Source organism: Orbicella franksi, chromosome 12 (genome assembly GCF_964199315.1).
Source record: "Orbicella franksi chromosome 12, jaOrbFran1.1, whole genome shotgun sequence".
Classification (NCBI taxonomy): Eukaryota; Metazoa; Cnidaria; class Anthozoa; order Scleractinia; family Merulinidae; genus Orbicella; species Orbicella franksi.
In genome coordinates this window covers 6,759,029-6,779,484 of record NC_138156.1, presented here as the reverse complement: position 1 = coordinate 6,779,484, position 20,456 = coordinate 6,759,029, and the positions used below count along the sequence as shown (strand labels likewise).

Here is a 20,456-nt window from a genome sequence, read left to right as displayed (position 1 = left end):
CCTTCAGAAATGTTCTGTACAGCAGTAAAATAGAAATAGCTGAATCCAGAGTTTTAAACTTTTCTTAAGGAGGCTTAAGAAGGTTCAGAGCCACCTTAAATTTTTGAAAATTTAAGGTCGTTTTTGAACCCACTGAGCAGAATTTTTTAGAACTTTGCCTAAAGTTGCATCCTGCAAATCAAAATTCTACAAAAATTGGGGTCACTGAGCTCGTTTCTGAGTTATTAACATTTAAGCTAAAAGTGAGGGTGTTTTTAGAAGGTGATACTGTTGCCATGGTAACTTATTGTATCACGAAAATGATATTAAATTGTTCAGCAATGACTGGGCAGTATTTTAAAACCATGATTGTAGCATCAACTGATAAAAAGCGGTTAGAATGACCTATCAAAATCTAAGTCTTAGGAAGTGCTGGAAACTGTTGCAAGCCACCTTAAATCAAAAATATTTCATTCAAATTTATGTATTAAAAAGTGAGGGTCACCGTACTCGTTTAACCCTTTGACGCCCAAGGAGCCATATACGGATACTTAACCCTTTGAATACCAACTACGCATATATGCGTAATTAATGGTCGTGCTCTTTGTACCACTTGTGACGTCATCAATTTAAATGTCATCAGATATCCTTGATAAGCAGATAGTAGTGCTAGGGTAGCCCTTTCCGCACAATGGTCAGGTTTAGATATCGACGACATTCCGACGTCGAAAATCGAAAAACAACGTTATCAGTTTTTGTGGAAAAACGGTGGTAAAATGGTCCACAACGCCTATGATTGATCAAGGTCCATTTCTAGGCTTCGCCCGTAATTAACATCCAACTTTTCACTGCAGCCAGAAAGAACATACTATGGAAAAGGTAGCCAGTGTAAAAGGGCCGAAAAAAAACAGAAAGGAAAGGGCCAACACACAAAATTGAGAACGGTTAATGGCAAAAAAAAAAAAAGTCCAAATTTTGGCTTATGCGCATGCCCGGAATTGATGTTTTGCTCGATTTTGTACTTAATCCTCGAAAAATCTCTCCTTTTAGTAACAAAAAGCTTTTTTTTTAGCAAACCTTAAGCTTATTTAGCGTCATGGCAGCTAAAAAACATGACTAAACGGTTAAAAACGGTATTTTTTGGCGAAAGTTTGGTATTCAAAGGGTTAATGGTCGTGCTCTTTGTACCACTTGTGATGTCATCAATTTAAATGTCACCAGATATTCTTGATAAACAGATGGCAGAGCTAGGATAGATCTGTCCGCACAACAGTCGGTTTGAGATATCGACGGCATTCTGACGCAGCAAATTGAATAAGAACGTTATCAATTTTGGTGCAAAAATGGTGGTAAAATGGCCCATTATACCTATAATTGATCAAGGTCCCATCTCCAGGGTTTGTCCGTAATTAACACCCAACTTTTTACGGCAGCCAGAAAGAATATGAAACGCAAAAGGTAGCGACAGTAACAGGGCCGAGAAAAAGGAAAGGAAAGGGGCAGGAAAAAAATTCGGAACAGGCAATCGCAAAAAAAAAAAAACGAAAAGTCCAAATTTTGGCTTATGCGCATGCGCCAAATTAAAATGATATGCATTTTTATACCTAATCTTGTAGAAATCTGCCTGTTTGGTAAAAAAGATAGTCTTTTTTAAGAAAACTAAGGTACAGTTAGCGTAATTTCAACCAAAAAACTGATTGAACTGAGCTAAAAACGGCACTTATTTTGTGACACTTTGGTAGTCAAAGGGTTGAGAGAAAACGAACATATATTCTGCTGTCACTTGCTCTTCTACAGTACAGGGAAAGCTGTAGATGGTGTGTATGTGCACGTGCTTGTACGCGCGTGCTAATGACGCAAAAATCGTACACAGCAAGGATGTGAAATGCAATTCAGTGGAATCACTTTAAGCAAGAGTGCACTGAGCAAACTGGCCTTTTTTTAACCAATGTAACGAAATATAGTTTTAATAATGTTGGTTTATCATCAACTTATACAAGCCTAATTACAGCTGCACAACGATTGTTTTGATTGTCAGCTTTCGTTGGTAAATTTTAGGGCCAAGTCAAACATCTAACTTCACCCGAGACGGACTAAATTGCCGATCCAAACGGGTGAAGCTGGACCGTTGGGTCAAACGTTGAACTTAATTCGAATTTAGATCGACCAACACGTTCTATCCGTCTGCTTCAGACGAATAGAACTTGTTGGGCGATCTAAATTCAGTGGGACGAACTCAGTTGGGTCAAACGTCGAACTTATCATGAGCTTAATTCGCTCAGTTTAGGTCGTCTCAAGTGAAGTTGGACGTTTGACGTGGGCCTCATTAGAGTCAGTTGTACCTTGATATGTATTTTGTTGAGTTAAATTATGAGATAACAATATTATATTACATTTGATATGTCTTTTTGGTGGGATGGGGTGAGTGCTTTGAAAAACTTGAGGTATACTTGGGGTTGGTAGCTTACAGCTGTTTCTCCCCCTCCGGTTTCTCTTTGCCCCAGAGTACCCCCACTGGCACGGGTGTTGATTGTATACTATTTTAACGGCGGTTTCTTTGGGTTATGATAGCGACCAATATGATACGGAAGACTGCTAGAATTTACAAACGACATAGATATGCGTGATCAAATCCATATTATTCGAATAGCTAAGAGAAATGTAAGTTGCTCGTTGGACACGTCAATGTTCATAGCTAATTGGTCAGAGTAAAAACCATTTGCGACTCAACGTTAACCTACAGTTTGCTATGTCGCTGTCCTTTTTATACATTGTTTGCGAGTGACTCCGCGGTGGTAGAAGAAACAACAAGTAATACTTGAAATCCTCATATTCTACTCCGCGTTTCTTGCATAGTCTCCAACGCTCCTCGTCACGGGTCACGCAACGTTACGGTACACCCCAAAGAGAGCCGGGCTGCGAAAGATACTAACAAACTATCGACCCACCAAGCAGTTAGTCTCAGTTAATGACTTAGAAGTTTGTCGAGCTCTGTCCTGAACTTGAATAGATGAAACATGTTCTTCAAGTTTAGAGTGTGTTCTATACACTTGTAGAAATAGTCCGGATATTCTCCGCGGAGCTCTTGAAGATCAATCAGTGTTTGACCATTGAACTCGGAAATATCCTCTTTGCACACTTGTTGCAATCCAATCTCCGTCAGCCATTTTTTGACGTCTTGATTTGTCCATGTGGACACATTGGTCACTGACTGTGGGGCTGGTGCTGTGACAACGCTTGCTTCAGTTAGTCGAATCAGTGCTTCTCCAGGCCCATCTGTCGTGTCAAGATCTTTCCCTCTCCCTCCTAACTCTTTGATAAGTTTTCCTATACCTGAATCAATAATCTGCTTACTCTGAAAGCCAATCCACAGCTTTGTCCCCACAAGCATTCCCAACCAGCCATCTGCCGTGTAATTGCGTTGCATCTTCAAAGGAATGATATCTTTTCTCAGCTGGTAAGCGTATTCAGCTTCTGATCGACAGTTAGGACTTTCTTTGTAGCGCTGTGACACGCAGACTAGTACAACAGCAGCGTTCTCGACAGCTTTGGCCATCGCTTCCAGTGTGGAGCCACCCATTTGCTCCAAATCCATCCATACTCGGTATCCACTCTTCTGAAGCTTGTTCTTCACTTCCACTAACAGCTCCTGAGCATCCCATTGGTAGCTGATCATCACGTGATTTCCAGTGATCCCTTCAGTCTTGTCGGCGTTGTTCCTTGCCTTCTTTCCTTCAATCTCCCATAATGCCCCCGCGGCTGCCTTTTGTACTTCAGAGTTTGCACTGTGGTGTAACGCGCGTAATGTATCCAACGTTCCTTCCTGTTGTCTTATTTTATCTTTATTGGTGTCGTCGAAAGCTAACATCCAGAGAGCCCTTGCCCCGCTCGCTGTTTCCTCGTCATCGTTTGAAGTTTGAAGAATCACAGTTAACACACCAATCGCTCCATTTTGGCCCAGAATCTTCTTATTGTTATCGTTGATGGCAAGGTGACTCAGACCTTCTACAAGTTCCTTTGCGGAATAACCAATGCATGTCCGGTTCTCAGACTGATACGCTTCGTTTAACACTATTATAATAAAGCAAAGCAAGTTTTCATCTGCTGAAATTAGATGGTTGGTGTCTTCATTTACCAGGTAAGCAAGGCAAAGCAGGGCCGGAGCAGCAATTTTTGTCTTCTTAACGTTGGCAAAATAAAGTAATGTTTCTTCGCTGTCAGCAAACAACTCACGATCTCTCAGCCGGTGCGAAATGTTATACAAAATTCCAAGGCAAATATCAATAAGTTGAAGCGGCTCCGATTGATCGTCTCCACTTTGCCAATTGTCATTTTCGCGATCGAGTCTTACGATGTTTTCAAGGCACATTGGGACTACTCCCGCTTGGGCACTTGCCGAACAGAAGCTGTCGTGAAAGTCTGCAAAATTTTGTATCGTTACTAGGAATCGTTGGAGACAAGAAAAACAAATTTCCCTGTTATCATCTTCCTGTTCACCGCTCATCTTGTAGAAATCTTTGAAATAATTTTCAGCGAACCTTTGCAACAGCTCTGCTGCTTCGATTTCCACCATTAAGTCCACGACTCTCATTTTTTCACTAGCCACAGTCCCAGTTGAAGTTACGATGTCCCTGTGTATGGCTAGTAAGTTACGAATTGCCTTCGTCACATCCTTCGAATACCGATCACTTCTCGTTGAACTGTTGTTCATAGTGTTTTGTAGCACTTGGATGTTCTCAAACATTTTTTGAAAATCTTCTGCTTGCTCCGGGTAGTTCATCTTGTATTTCCTAAGCGTGCCTGTGTGTGACACATTCCATTGAACGTCTTCCTGCGAAGAAGTCTCCTCGCTTCTCTCGTTCTCCCTGCCGTGACTTAATCGCTGCTCTTGGAGCATCTTTGGTTGAGTTGGATATTCTGGATGGCTGAAAAATGGCGTCACGTTAACTTGCGTCTTTACAATTTGGAGGTGTCTCGATCCGCCAGAACCCATAGTGATGGTGCTACCAGGATCACTGATCGACCACACGAACGGTATGACAAACTAAACTAACACTGCAGCACGACGTTGGCAGTAGCTTAAACTGGTGTGAGTACAGTGCGAGACGCTTTACCCTGAAAGGGAATGAGAGGAGACGTAATTCGAGCAGACTGTTTCTATTTTACGCGAGAATAATTAAGCCCGACCAGTTTTTAAGGTATCAATATACCCCAAAATTGACCATTTTTCGAAAAAAAAATTGTTCTTCGCTTTTTCAAATAGGTCTTATTCCGATCTTTCATTAAAAACATTTCTACGGAAAAAGATTGATTCTAAGCAAATATACAAACGAAAAATTTTCTTTGCATTAATTACCTGTTATTGATAGCTGTCAACGGATTGTCACGAGAAGTAAATATACAGGTAAGTGCCACTATGATCAAATTCTCGATATCCATTTTTTTACATTTTCTTACACAATAGGTCTTTCCTCATTAGATATCTTGCCAAATTTCAGTTTGTAACGAATATTAGAAAGGACGTTTTTTGGACCTTTACTTCCGAGAATTTACGGCCGCCATGAATTTTCCTTGTTCCAAGTTGGGCGGAGTCAAACAATTCACTATGTAAATTTTGTAGGCGCTGGTTCTTTTTGTGGACAAAAGAGCACACAGGCAGCCATCTGAATTTGTTTATGTTTCATGGCTTTCTTTCAAATGCGTATTGACGGTCAATTTTTCGATAACACACCAAGTTAAAGCACCGTCTGTAGATCAAGTATTCTATATGGCTGTAACTTCGACGTTACTTTGAGGCAGATTACGGAAATTCCGGTCACTGTTGGGGAAGACCACGACTGGTTGTGTTTCTATCTTTCGAGAAGAATTAATTCGTTAATAAAATATAAAATTAAACAAAGGTTACATTCCTGTTAGGCTCCCACGTAGACGCTCTTACGGCCGGTGACGCGTTAAGAGCGTCTGCTTGGGAGGCTTCTTTCCTTTAGGATAATTGTGATTCTTAGAGTATAATGCGAAACAGGTAAGTAAACATTGACTTACTTTAAATTAATTTCCGTATAATGCTCCGGCATGCAGAATTCAGACTCTATAATTTAAAGCAGACTCCCTCAACATGACAAAAGCACCGTCCAGACAATGGAATGCTTTCACAGTTAGCGCCTTATATCATCCGTCTTAACGTAATTATGTTATGAATATTGCAAAATTGTAATATGGATTACTGTTTTAGTAACGTTTTTCGTTAGGAAGCATCAAAAAAGTCATTTCTTCCATTAAAATAAATAAATAAATAAATCAATCAATCAATAAATAGACAAACAAACAAGCATATTTATGCAGGATGACCATTTCAGGTATAAAAACTGCTATCAAAATGGGTCCTGCGTAAAATAAATGAATAAATAAATAAATAGATAGATAGATAGATAGATAGATAGATAGATAGATCACTAGAGATAGAACTAGATTCATATACAATTATTGAAAATATCTGCCCCTCTATAAAAAAATGTCGGAGCTGTTCACCAAAATAGACTTTGATCTTACAATATAACCTATTGTTTAAAATAGTCAAATTCTTAGAATAGATAATTGTATAGAGAATAAAGATTGTAAAGGAATTTAAAGAATTCTCTATAAGGGCACTTAACCAGTTTTTCCAACGGATATCTGTACAGCATTAAAAATGAAATATCTGAAACCACAGTTTTAAACTTTTCTTTAAGAGGCTGGCAACAGTTTCCAGCACTTTTCCAACCGCTACTCTTTTATGGATGAATATTGCGTCTGTTTATCAAGTGATACTATATGAACCAATAATGGTAATTGTTATTGCATAATTGGTTACCATAGTAATATTACAACGTGTTAGAAACACCCTTACTTTTAGCATTAACTGCTAATAACTCAAAAACGAGCTCGGTGACCCCAATTTTTTATTATCGAATTTTGATTTGCAGGATAAGATGCAACTTTTGGCAAAGTTTGTTTTAAAAAAATTTTGTGTAGGTGCTTCAGAGCCACCTTTAATTTTCACCGAGCTCGTTTTTGAGTTATAACAGTTAAAGCTAAAAGTAAGGGTGCTTTGTATCACGAAAATATTGTATCACGAAAATGATAACAACGTGTTCACCAATGAATGGACAGTCTTTTGATACCATGATTGTAGCATCAACTGATAAAAAGCGGTTATAATGACCCATCAAAATCTAAAGTCTTGGGAAGTCCTGGAAACTGTTGCAAGGCACCTTAAATCAAAAATATGTCATTCAAATTTATGTATTAATAGCTTTTTCAGCCAAACTGAGACACATTTAGCGTCATGGAAGCCAAAAAACGGATTCAACTGAGTTAAAAACGGCATTTATTTTGTGACACTAGTCAAATGGTTAAGAGAAAACGAAAATATATTCTGCTGTCAAGCTCTGCTACAGGGAAAGCTCTAGATGGTGTGTATGTGCACGGGCTTGTAGGTGCACGCTAATGACGCAAAAATCGTATACAGCAAGGATGTGAAATGCAATTCAGTGGAATCACCTTAAGACTAAATTGCACGAGTGCACTGAGCAAACTGGCCTTTTATAACCAATGTAACGAAATATAGTTTTAATAGTTCTGGTTATCATCAACCTATACAAGCCTGATTATAACTGCGCAACGATTGTTTTGATCGCCAGCTTTCGTTGGTAAATTTTAGGGCCAAGTCAAACATCTAACTTCACCCGAGACGGACTAAATTGCCGATCCAAACGGGTGAAGCTGGACCGTTGGGTCAAACGTTGAACTTAATTCGAATTTAGATCGACCAACACGTTCTATCCGTCTGCTTCAGACGAATAGAACTTGTTGGGCGATCTAAATTCAGTGGGACGAACTCAGTTGGGTCAAACGTCGAACTTATCATGAGCTTAATTCGCTCAGTTTAGGTCGTCTCAAGTGAAGTTGGACGTTTGACCTGGGCCTCATTAGAGTCAGTTGTGCCTTGAAATGTATTTTGCTGAGTTAAATTATGAGATAAAAATATTATATGATATTTGATATGTCTTTTTGGTGGGATGGGGTGAGTGCTTTGAAAAACTTGAGGTATACTTGGGGTTGTTAGCTTACAGCTGTTTCTCCCCCTCCGGTTTCTCTTTGCCCCAGAGTACCCCCACTGGCATGGGTGTTGATTGTATGCTTTTTTAACGGCGGTTTCTTTGGGTTATGATACGGAAGACTGCTAGAATTTACAAACGACATAGATATGCGTGATCAAATCCATATTATTCGAATAGCTAAGAGAAATGTAAGTTGTTCCTAGTGCAAATCGTTGGACACGTCAATGTTCATAACTAATTGGTCAGAGTAAAAACCATTTGCCACTCAACGTTAACCTACAGTTTGCTACGTCGCTGTCCTCTTTATACATTGTTTGCGAGTGACTCCGCGGTGGTAGAAGAAACAACAAGTAATACTTGAAATCCTCATATTCTACTCCGCGTTTCTTGCATAGTCTCCAACGCTCCTCGTCACGGGTCACGCAACGTTACGGTACACCCCAAAGAAAGCCGGGCTGCGAAAGATACTAACAAACTATCGACCCACCAAGCAGTTAGTCTCAGTTAATGACTTAGAAGTTTGTCGAGCTCTTTCCTGAACTTGAGAAGATGAAACATGTTCTTCAAGTTTAGAGTGTGTTCTATACACTTGTAGAAATAGTCCGGACATTCTCCGCGGAGCTCTTGAAGATCAATCAGTGTTTGACCATTGAACTCGGAAATATCCTCTTTGCACACTTGTTCCAATCCAATCTCCGCCAGCCATTTTTTGACGTCTTGATTTGTCCATGTGGACACATTGGTCACTGACTGTGGGGCTGGTGCTGTGACAACACTTGCTTCAGTTGGTCGAATCAGTGCTTCTCCAGGCCCATCTGTCGTGTCAAGATCTTTTCCTCTCCCTCCTAACTCTTTGATAAGTTTTCCTATACCTGAATCAATCATCTGCTTACTCTGAAAGCCAATCCACAGCTTTGTTCCCACAAGCATTCCCAACCAGCCATCTGCCTTGTAATTGCGTTGCATCATCAAAGGAATGACATCTTTTCTCAGCTGGTAAGCGTATTCAGCTTCTGATCGACAGTTAGGACTTTCTTTGTAGCGCTGTGACACGCAGACCAGTACAACAGCAGCGTTCTCGACAGCTTTGGCCATCGCTTCCAGTGTGGAGCCACCCATTTGCTCCAAATCCATCCATACTCGGTATCCACTCTTCTGAAGCTTGTTCTTCACTTCCACTAACAGCTCCTGAGCATCCCATTGGTAGCTGATCATCACGTGATTTCCAGTGGGCTCTTCAGTCTTGTCGGCATTGTTCCTTGCCTTCTTTCCTTCAATCTCCCATAATGCCCCCGCGGCTGCCTTTTGTACTTCAGGGTTTGCACTGTGGTGTAACGCGCGTAATGTATCCAACGTTCCTTCCTGTTGTCTTATTTCATCTTTATTGGTGTCGTCGAAAGCTAACATCCACAGAGCCCTTGCCCCGCTCGCTGTTTCCTCGTCATCGTTTGAAGTTTGGAGAATCGCAGTTAATACACGAATCGCTCCATTTTGGCCCAGAGTCTTCTTATTGTTATCGTTGATGGCAAGGTGACTCAGACCTTCTGCAAGTTCTTTTGCGGAATATCCATCGCATCTGCGGTCCTCAGACTGATACGCTTCGTTTAACATTGTGATAATAAAGCAAAGCAAGTTTTCATCTGCTGAAATTAGATGGTTGGTGTCTTCATTTACCAGGTAAGCAAGGCAAAGTAGGGCTGTAGCAGCAACTCCTGTGTTCTTAACCTTGGCAAAATAAAGCAATGTTTTTTCGCTGTCAGCAAACAACTCGCGATCTCTCAGCCGTCGCGAAATGTTATGCAAAATTCCAAGGCAGGTATCAATAAGCTGAAGCGGCTCCGATTCATCGTCTCCACTTTGCCAATTGTCATTTTCGCGATCGAGTCTTACGATGTTTTCAAGGCACATTAGGACTACTCCCGCTTGGCCACTTGCCGAACAAAAGCCGTCGTGAAAGTCTGCAAAGTTTTGTATCGTTGCTAGCACTTGTTGTAGACAATCAAAACAAGTAAATTCCCACGATTCATCTTCTGGGGAGCTGTTATCATCGTCCAATTCACCGCCCATCTCGTAGAAATCGTTGAAGCAATTGTGAGCGAACCTTTGCAACAGCTCTGCTCCTTCGATTTCCACCGCAAAGTCCACGATTCTGTTGTAGTCGGTGGCCACGTGTGACCCTGCTGAGGTATAGGTGCTGTAGCTTGTTGTGCCTAAGCTATCAACCGTCTCGCCCACCGACTTGGAATACAGATCTCGTCCTTTTGAATTGTTGTTAATAGTGTTTCGTAACACTTGCATGTTCTCAAACATTGTTTGAAAATCATCTGCTTGCTTTGGGTAGTTCATCTTGTATCTGGTAAGCGTGTCTGTGTGTGACACATCCCATTCAACGTTTCCTTGATATGAACTCTCCTTGTTTCTCTCGTGTTCCCTGTCGTGATTCAACCACTGTTCTTGCGGCATCCTTGGTTGAGGAGTAATGTGTACTGGAGATTCTTGATGGCTGGAAAATGGCGTCACGTCAGCTTGCGGCTCTACGATTATGAGTTTTTTCGATGCGCCAGAACCCATAGTGATGGTGCTCCCAAGTTCACTGATCGGCCATACGAACGATATGAACTGAGACCTCAACTGAATTGTCGCTCGTCGTTCGCCGTTTCTGTGATGCGAACTGGATAAGGTCAAATTATCAAAGACATCGCCTCGTGTTGAATAGGAAATCAGCGGAGACTGTCCCGCAAATGTTAAGTTCCGGATAGAGGTAATTAAATGTGATATTTGTCGAGATTGCTGTCGTTTCGTCGCGTACTCGTGGTAACAAACCTTTTATTTCACGTTTCTAGGTGGAATCAAACAAATCAGTATGCAAATTTGTAGGCGCTTACCTAATGACGTCAATGTGTAAACCCACGCATTTCTTTCTCGGTGGAGTGCGTGACGAGTCAAAAGAATGTCTGCGTACGAGGCTATGATGTCAATACTGCACACCTGTCACGCAGTCCTTGTTTGTAACGTAATTAACACTTTATCAGAAGCTTTTAATTTTTTTCCGGTAATGAATGAATTACGGTATATTTTGTTCTCAGTTGTGAGACACAATCAGTCTGAGAATGTTATTGTTCGTTCATTCTTTTTGTCGATGAAAGCCATTTGCTTTCAGTTTAAATGCATGTAGAGATATTCTATTGTGCGTGAAAAAAATGAGTAATTGATTAGTTAGAAAATGTCCGCTCGTACGTACAATCTGAAGAAAGAAAAAGGCGGTTGCTAGCTCAAAAAAACCGCTATCTTTCTCAGTCTGCTCATAAATGAGAAGAAAACAAATACAATATAACGAATACAACAAAATATAATTATAGTAACATAGGTTTACCGTCATCTTATACAAGCGTACCTGCAATTACACGACAATTGTTTTATTCGTTATCTTTCGTTTCTTTCAAGTAACCAGGACCCTTTGGAAAACTTCAGTCAAAAAATGAATTTATATTTTATCGGCGAATCTCGCGGTAATCTTAAACCGTTTAGTTTGTTTCTCTTTGTCAAGACTATGGCACCGTCCACAGTACGCCGGAGGAATTTGAAACCTGAGGTTTATTTCTACTGTTAGGCCTGGCGTCCACACTCGTCCATCACGAAAACGGAGAAAACGGAGGAATTTGAAACTGCCGGCTTTTCGTTTTCATGTGGACGGAAAACATTTTGAAAACGGAACTTTTCGAAATCGATGGCGTCACGGTAACCATGTGATGACCCTGTCCGGCTTGGTGTGGACGGGGCCCATCTTGAAACCTGAATGTGAAACACATTGTTATATTGGAAATAGAAATTTGAAAAATTAGTCCTCTTGGTTCACGTTCTCCAGACAACGCAATTTGGTGGCTGTTTTGCAGAGGACGGTGGTACCCCACATGTTATTTGCACAGGATCTGAGTCAAAATTGTTTAGAGAAATAAATTGCTGTCTGTTAGTAATCTTGTAAATTCAAAAAAAAAAAAAAAAAAATGTACCAAGGATTACACCGCAGCCATTGTACTGCTTTTTAATCCTTTTGTTTCGCGACCATGGTCGTTGTGGTTTTCTGAAAGTCGCTAATAGCTAGCAAGCACTCTTTTGTGTTCGTTTATGTTTTGTGGTTTTGTCTTAAATGCATATTCACGTCCTATCGATCGTGTGGGAAAAAAGTGATTAATAGAAAAATTTCCGCTCGTGCCGACGATCTGAGGAAAAAACCGCGGACGTCATTTGCACGAGTAGGGACCTTACGTAAAAACACACGGTAATGGCAACGAAACGTCGCCAACCAAAAGGCTTAATGACCAGAACAATGGATCTTTAAAGTGCATTATGTACCATTTTTACACTTCGCAGCCGTCTTTTGCAAATCAACAAAGTGAAATGACCAATAATTATTTGCAAGTTTTGTTTAGGGAACATGAACCTCTTCGACTTGTTTTTCGTATTTCTTTATGGTACAGAAGACATTCGCAGCATATTCAGCAAGGAATTTTTTGATGTAAACAGACAGACTGAATAGATCTAGATAACTGTGAATTTCCGAAGAAAACTGTACATAGAGTCACTATAGAGTCGAATGCCGCTATTTCAACTCTCAGGGGAAAAAGAAAACAGTTCGAAATAGCGGGAGTTCGAAATAGCTGATAGTAAATGAATGAAGGGCATATCTAAGGGAAATGGTTTTGAGTTCCAAGTAACGGAGAATTCGAAAAAACCGACACTAATTGGCGGGTCCAACTGTAAATACATTTTCTAATACGCGTCGTCCTCGCCGTCGACGTTGTATATGCGTAACGTCCCTAATGACGCATGAAGAAGGTTATTAGAAACTTCTGAAACTTCTGATTTGTGAGCCCGCGTTCCTTGCCCCTCCCGGATGAGGATATCAACTGGACCTGGCCCCACGGACTCCCCAAACAGCCCGCTCTGAACCCCATTAACCGAATGGCGTGTGATTAAAAATGCCTTATAGGTTTAAGCTATACACCCTTTATCTGCATTATCGGGAATAGGTGGTTTAAAACCAATCCTGACAGACTGAAATGGCAACGCACATGTGGGGACCATGTTGGTGTTACAAAGAAAAAAAAAGCTAATTAGGATACTTTTTTCACTGATCACCTACATGGCGACTATGACGTCACGTGAAAACCTCGGATGCTATAGAGATGATGGTGTCAGTGACTGTAAAACATTAATTCTCAAGCCCCGTTCCCTTGCTAATGTATTGATATAACAAGGAGAAAATCAATGTTGGTCACATTCATGTCTCCTCAGAACTCGCGCAGGGACTGGACACGGACAAAATCAGCCCATACATAGAGAAATGCTTCGGAATAAAGAAGCCGCTTTTAACGGTAAGCAAAAGAAGCCTACAAGTGCAGTTGAACCCCACTATTTCGAACTCTCAATGGAAACGAAAAACAGTTCGAATTAGCCGACAGTAAACGACTGAAGGGCAAATACAAGAGAAACGGTTTTAAATTCCAAATAACGGAGAATTCGAAATAACCGAGTGTGAGTGAGCGGGGTCCAACTGTATTAACTGATTATTATTAACTTGAAGTTAATAGAGATGGGTAAACCACCGTCCGTGGCAAATTGAAAAAGCTGACGTTTTGAGCGTCAGTGATACGTTGGAAATCCGACCTATAGCTGGTTCACCTTGATTAACTTTAAGTTGACAAAAAATCATGGTTATTGAACAAACTGGCTGGGTATTGACCAAGTTTTTTTGTGTGTGTTTTATTTATTGGACCGAGACGTAAACAAGCGTAGAAGCTTGGTCAAAAAGGATTTGCCATAATTGGGACCGTTCGTTTTTTATAAGGTAGGGGGGGCTGGTGGGATTTGGGGGGGGGGCATGCGAAAAAAATGGCTTTCGAGGGGGGCCATCCCAAAAAAATAAGGGAAAAAGGGGGGGTCACGTGAAATATTTTAGTAAAGCTTTAAAATGGCATAATGTTTGAATATCAAAAAAATTGCTATAGAATAAACATAGAAGGCAGGATACAAATTTATTACAAACTTTCCTTCTGCTTTAAAAAATCGTTTGGCGATAAAAAGCATTTGTAGCTACTGAAAAGAAGTATTTAACACTGTTATTTTCGAATGCAACTTTCACTGGCACTCATCTTCATCTTCGCTGTCGTCGAGTTCTTCGTCGCCGCTTGTGCTGCCATGGAAGTCTGTTTCACCAATGCTGCAAGAAGCAGCAATGCTTTCCGTCAGAGTGTACTCTTCAGGGTACATGAAGGTGTAAACATAATCTCTGACTTCCTGCTCAAGGTTTGTGGTGAAATAATTCCCTTCCAAGAGCTGTGCAATGTATGGCCCATCTCTTCTAAATAACGACGTGGCAACATCCTCAACTTTAATACACTCTTCCGGGACGGCCGTTCTAGGAGGGTACACAAGGCATTGTGGAAGATCATTTCCTTGCGGGTTTCCAACACAGATTCCATAAACTCGTTGGACGTTGTTTTCAGCCCGCTTCCTCTTTCTTTGATTTGACTTTCTGCGGTTTTCTTTTTTCCTTCTCCTTTTGTTGATGTGCTGTTTGAGTGTGCCCTTGAATATGCTGTTATAATTGCTCTTCTTATTTTCTAGTGCTTCCATGTCCTGCGTGACCTTCGTCAACTTAGCTTCTAAACATTTGATCTGTTTTACATTAAAACTGTGGGCAAATTCTTCGCCCTGCTTTAAAGCAAGCCCATTGGACTGAAAGAGTGTGGAATCGTGTTCCTTTACATCTTTCAATATGACATTCAACTTTTCCACAATTGCTCTGAGCTCTTTGATGGAAAAGTTCAGTTTTCTTCCATCACTGGGCTTCAACTGGTACCCTGGCACGGAAAACTCACCCGCCCTTTCTGAATAGCCATCCGCACTTAGAAAGATTGCTTCTTTTGCTTGTAAGATGTCAAACTGCCTGGATCGTGCAGCTGTAAACCTTTTCTTAAACGACTCGTCGCTTTCGCCATTATTGCGCATTTTGGAATTTTGCGCATTTAAAAAGCAGCAAGAGTGAGAAAGTAAAGGCAATTGTAAGACATTCATGCTTGCAGCAGAAGAGGCCTCTCAGAGCTGGCCAACCAACACTGAGAAATGCCAGGACATTGACACAAAATGACAACAGGGCAAGTGCTGACAGCAGTGAAACGGATGAAAGTGACAATGATGAGTATGACAGTGATGCCATTGACTCTGGGGGAGAAGATGACTCAAATGACGTCATTCTTGCATTCATCAATTCAGATGAGGAAGATGCCAATGAGAGACCAAATGCCACACGCTCAGGGCGAGCCATAACTAGGAGATTCGAAATTGACTTCTCTTTCTTTTGATTTGTTTTTTAAACAACAGCTCTCTGTCGTATAGGGATTGTAAATATTGTCTTCATAGTGAGCACAATAACGTGAAGTAGGGGCATAATAGGGAAATATTAAAAAAGTTGAAATCTAAATATTGTTTGTTCAATTTTTTTTTTTGGGGGGGGGTCATCCCAAAAAATGACCGCTATAAGGGGGGGGGCATGTGAAAAAATTGGCAAGCTGAGGGGGGTCATGCGATTTTTTTTTTTTTTGATTTTTTTTTTTTTGATTTTTTTTTTTTTGATTTTCTATTTTTTATTTTTTTCTGTGTCTCCTTCTACCATATTTTATTTTAACTAATAAGCACTTGGAAATTCACACTTAAGTATACGTTGGGTTCAACCTATAAGCTCTACTATGCTTCGGGCCCCTTATTTTTTTTTTTTTTTTTTTTTTTTTTTTTTTACTTACAACACTAACTCTATTTACATTATATTGCTCTAATTATTTACACTATTTAAATTACAATAACTAAACGACTTACATTACTAACAAATACAGTTACACGACTTACACAATTAAGAAATACAGTGACGACAAGGGGCAAAGAAAAAAAAAAAAAAAACTGAGAAGAAAAATAGCTAGTTATCATTACAGCTTGAGGTTGTAGTACAGAAACATAAAAAAACAGACCAAAGGCATGTGGTACATTAAAAGTAAAATGAGTTATGCATCTGACAGGAGATTAGAAATAGATTAATGGGTAGGAGATAGATAACCCTACAGAAAATATAATCTAAAATATTAATTAAATCCTCATGTATCCTGTAAGAGGTTTCCATTTCTTCGTGTCCCCACTTTTTGTTTCTATCTCACATTGTAATTTTAGTGTGCATATGAAAAGCGTAAGATTTGGATGATCATTTTTTGTTTTAGCGAGCCATATGTGATATCGTGCTAAGAGAAAGCAGTAATTTATAAGAAGCGCAAATTGAGAGATATCTGGCCTCAGACCGAAAGCAGTAATATTTGTCAAAGCATAATCTCTAGGAAGTAAATTTAAGTTTTTCAGCCATTCAGTAAGTTTATTCCAAAAGTGAGATGTTTGACGGCATGACCAAAAAAGATGAATTATTGACTCAGAGGAGGTGTGACAAAAACTGCACTTTTCATCGCCCTGTAGACCTATTCTAAATAAAAAGTTATTGGTTGGTACACGTCTATGTAAGAATTTAAACTGAAACTCTATCAGCTTAGTGCTCTTTGTGCATTTTTTAGCTAAAAGATAGGCAGCATTCCAATTTATGTTGTCATTTATTGGAAGGCCACAATCCTCTAGCCACTTCTTTTGACTTGACTCTGGGGTTAAACTCTTGTTACTAATCAGTTTTTTATATATTATTGTAGTTGCTTTTTTGACCTGCAAAATTCTTGTTGTAAGTGGCTCATATTCGTGGTCGGTGTTCTGTAAATCTTGAAAATTAGAATCAGTCCGATCATCCGATTTTTAAATGGTGCTTCCCAAATCCCACCAGCCCCCCCTCCCTCATAAAAAATGAACGGTCCCTATGGCATAAAAAACATTTCTTGCGGAAAACAACGGGTAATTCAGAGAAGGGATGATAACGCAGTCTTGCCCTCTCGAAGAGCTAGAATAGTCCGGGTATCATGGTTCAGGATTTGGTTTATTTTGCCCGCTCTTGGACAGAATAAAGTAGCATTTGGTTGCAAAATAAAGTAGCGCTTGTTTACCCCACCATCCCCTCCCTCCCGCACCTCACACGTGCTGTACCAATCGCCCGCTAATTTTCTTTTTTTGTTTTCTTGTACTTTTGACAAGGTCCTTCGTTTGTTGTGTGCTCAGTGTTTGACAAATAATGGCTTCAAACCCAAGATGCTGGAGTTCTATTGTCGTGAAATATTACAGGTTAGTGCCTGGCCTGTGTCACAGCCACCATCCCCGAAAAGAAAAACTCGGAGAGATGATTTTTTTTCTTTCGAGGAGGGCGGCTGTAAACACAGGATAGCTAGTGCCGTCTCTGTTGCCTTTCAGCCTGTGAAACACCTATCTTTTTCCGATGAAAATCCTGTTTCCGTGACTTGCCTGAGCGCGTGACTTTCGTGAGTTGTGTTATTAAATGTCACGGTGTATTCCGAAGACGACAAGCTGACGTGGCAAGATTTGAATTGTTCCGTTCGAGTTCTTCCTGATATGGTCATTATTAAAGAATCGGATACTCTTCGTTTGACCCCACGAGAAACTGCCGACGGTGGCAGTGTGTCTGCATAGTGCTAAGTTAGAAGAAAAAAAGCTTGAAAGCATAATAAAAAGAGAAAAACTAGAAAATTTCGGTTTCACTGTGCATGAGTTCCGATGTCCTAGCTACGCTATCACTCGTTCATTTCTCGCTGACAGAATAAAACAACACTAACTTAAGGGTGGTGACCGGCCCCTCATTTGCATATCATTTGAATAATCTGATCACCCACTACAACACACAACTTGCTAACGTAATCACGAGTTAAAAAAGAAAAAAGAACTTAAACACATTACGCTAAATAGTTCATATTCTTTACAGATTAGTTGAATTTCTGAGGGCCACACTACTGTAAAGCGTATGGAAGGCTCTGTGGTTGGGATTGAAAATCCATGCTGTAATGTGAGAAATACTGTAACTGGAGGATCCACTGTGACTACTTTTTCATGTTCTTCTAGACATATGGTTTTGAGCATGCGTACAGGACGCTTTCTCCGCTGGAGTCAGCTGGCCTGCTTAGATTGCAGACGTCTCGATCTTACAATGTACTGCGCAAGTCATTAAAGCTTGTCGTTGAAGACGTACAGGAACAGGTAAACAGTGAATTGTTGTACATGCTAGCCTACTGAGATGATTTTAAAAGGCGGGATTGGGTGAAGAAGGATAGGGCGAAAACTTTTTTGTGAATCTATAGTTTTATGTTGTTCAGGTTGTAGTGATCATCCGAAAGTTAGAACAGTCGTTGTTTTTGTTATTATATGCACTCGCCCCGCCCTCCTCCCCCCCCCCGCCCTTCCCCGTTCGGAAAACAGAGGGACTCGCTAATGTTGAGTTTGCTCCGGGCAGGTTTGGAAATCTCGACAATAATGATCCTTGTAAAGTATATCCCCTCTTCGTTTGTAAAAAATTTTCCTGCGGTACGCAAAGGTTTGTGGCCCGTGTTTTGAACAATGATCTGCTGGTTTCAGGTACATCTGAGGTCTCAAAAAAAACACATTTATTGTGACAAATTCGCCTAGGTGTTTAAGGCTACGGAAGGCGCTTATTACTCTACTCTTACGCTCATGCGTCAGTGAAAACCAATTTTTGCACAGGGTGTGGCAATTACGAAACGTTCTATTCCAAAAGTTAGCGTGGGAATTTATATTAGTAGGATCACGTGTTTTCTGTTCGTAATTTGTGCTCTCACTTTGCAGAATCCAAACGACATCGCCTACGTGTTTTCAGGATACGCGCCGCTGACAGTACGACTGGCTCAGTTTTTGGCTCGGCCTCAGGGCTGGCGAGGACTGGAAGAGGTAAAAATCCACCAACGAACAAACAAGAAGTCGTCATAGAGCGCCAGTCAATATCAACTCAAAACAAGAACCCAATTAATTAGTGAAAACATTCAACTGGTAGTAGACGCGGGTAAATATTTGAAAGCTGCGGGAAAACTTGTAACCAGGAGAAAGCGACAGAAAGCGTGTAAGAGGTGGAAAGGGCGGGAAAACAGGTAATATTTGGAAAGTGCGGGAAAAAATGTAAAATGTGGAAAGCGCAGGAAAACATTTAACTGGTGTAACGGTTAACAAATGTCTCGCCAAAATGTGATATTCTTTATTTTGTTAATTTTCTTCAGGTTCTTCGGTTACTGCCGGGGCCTGCAGTTGAAGAAATCCAGCGACTACCTCCTGGACTTCAGAAAAGTGAGAAGGAGCTTGCTCTAACAACCCTTTTGTTTTTCTTTTGCCGTAATTTGCAAGTAGCTAATCAAAAGTGCCTGTTGTCTTGATATCTTGTAATATCAAGTCACTGACCTGATATTGCCGGATTTGTGGCCGAATTAAGGTACGGTATATACCTAATCGTGCCTTTTTTTGGCACGCCTCGGCGGTATATCAGGCGAGTTTGGTCGAGCCAAGGTTCGTACTTTGTGAGACGTAGTCGAGCCAAAATACCCATGGAGAGACCGAACGAGCCTGATATGCAGCCGAAGCGTGCAAATAAAGGCACGATTAGGTATTTACCAGACCCAAATTTGGCCAAGTGACCATGATATCCTAACCATATCAGACCATTGAGTTGATATCGCAGGATATCAAGACGGTAGACACGGTTTCTGATTGGCTTATTGCGAATCGGGGTACGGTAAGGTCTTATAATTTACTCTAGGACCGGGGCGGGGGGCGGGGGGGGGGGGGGTTAGGGGAAGGAACTTCTGTTAACAGTGTTAACATGATTTTGACGCTGTGACGTGTCAATGGACGATGGTTCTTCACCAGCTCTCTAACGTTCAGAGCAATTTTAGTGTTGTGCTTATATAAACGCGGGACACAATTTCTTCGTCACGGATTGCGCATCTTGAAACGTTTAGCCTAAATTTGTCAAGTTCGTGGTTTGTAATCCGTGTTAATCTTCCCCATCTTTAACCATCCTTGCTCCTTTATAGTTTATTATTATCCCTTTGGTGTTTTCCTATCTTTGTAAACTATTATTTTTAGGTTTCCTTCAATTTAAAGTAGTTTTGTACGTGGCCAAAATAACTCAAGAGTTCTGTTAATAATCTTTTTAGGGCCGTCCACCAGTGGAGAGAGTTCTGTTGATGGTCCACCTAAAGTAACTTTAGTTTATTTCATTGGTGGCTGTACACACGCTGAAATATCCGCTCTGAGGTTTTTAGCACAACAGGAAAATAGTGAGTAATCATGTTTCTGTTTCTAAATCTATTTCATTACAGTAAAACCCGCATGTTATATATGTGGTTTACAGCTAAATTATGATAAACATTTTAACCAAGGAGTATGACT

General features: G+C 40.5%; 3 protein-coding genes across 4 annotated transcripts in view; 1 reads left to right on the top strand and 2 right to left on the bottom strand.

The window, feature by feature from the left end:
- LOC145462937 (vacuolar protein sorting-associated protein 33A-like) overlaps window positions 1–20,456 on the top strand; it is a 41,856-nt gene that overhangs the window by 18,067 nt on the left and 3,333 nt on the right. The window contains exons 11-16 of one of the 2 annotated variants that reach the window (XM_081446611.1): window positions 13,374–13,453; window positions 17,250–17,336; window positions 18,126–18,260; window positions 18,864–18,965; window positions 19,289–19,355; window positions 20,222–20,344. In XM_081446611.1, coding sequence (XP_081302737.1) covers window positions 13,374–13,453; window positions 17,250–17,336; window positions 18,126–18,260; window positions 18,864–18,965; window positions 19,289–19,355; window positions 20,222–20,344 — 594 coding nt within the window. Of the gene's footprint in view, window positions 1–13,373; window positions 13,454–17,249; window positions 17,337–18,125; window positions 18,261–18,863; window positions 19,163–19,288; window positions 19,356–20,221; window positions 20,345–20,456 lie in introns of those variants that run through there. The other variant, XR_014041272.1, reaches the window with a different exon arrangement.
- Window positions 1,964–5,272, bottom strand: LOC145462936 (uncharacterized). The gene has a single exon (XM_081446610.1). It carries the CDS (start codon window positions 4,970–4,972, stop codon window positions 2,945–2,947), a length of 2,028 nt encoding a protein of 675 aa, XP_081302736.1. The 5' UTR covers window positions 4,973–5,272; the 3' UTR covers window positions 1,964–2,944.
- LOC145462934 (uncharacterized) lies at window positions 6,797–11,160 on the bottom strand. Its single transcript, XM_081446608.1, has one exon. It carries the CDS (start codon window positions 10,647–10,649, stop codon window positions 8,583–8,585), a length of 2,067 nt encoding a protein of 688 aa, XP_081302734.1. The 5' UTR covers window positions 10,650–11,160; the 3' UTR covers window positions 6,797–8,582.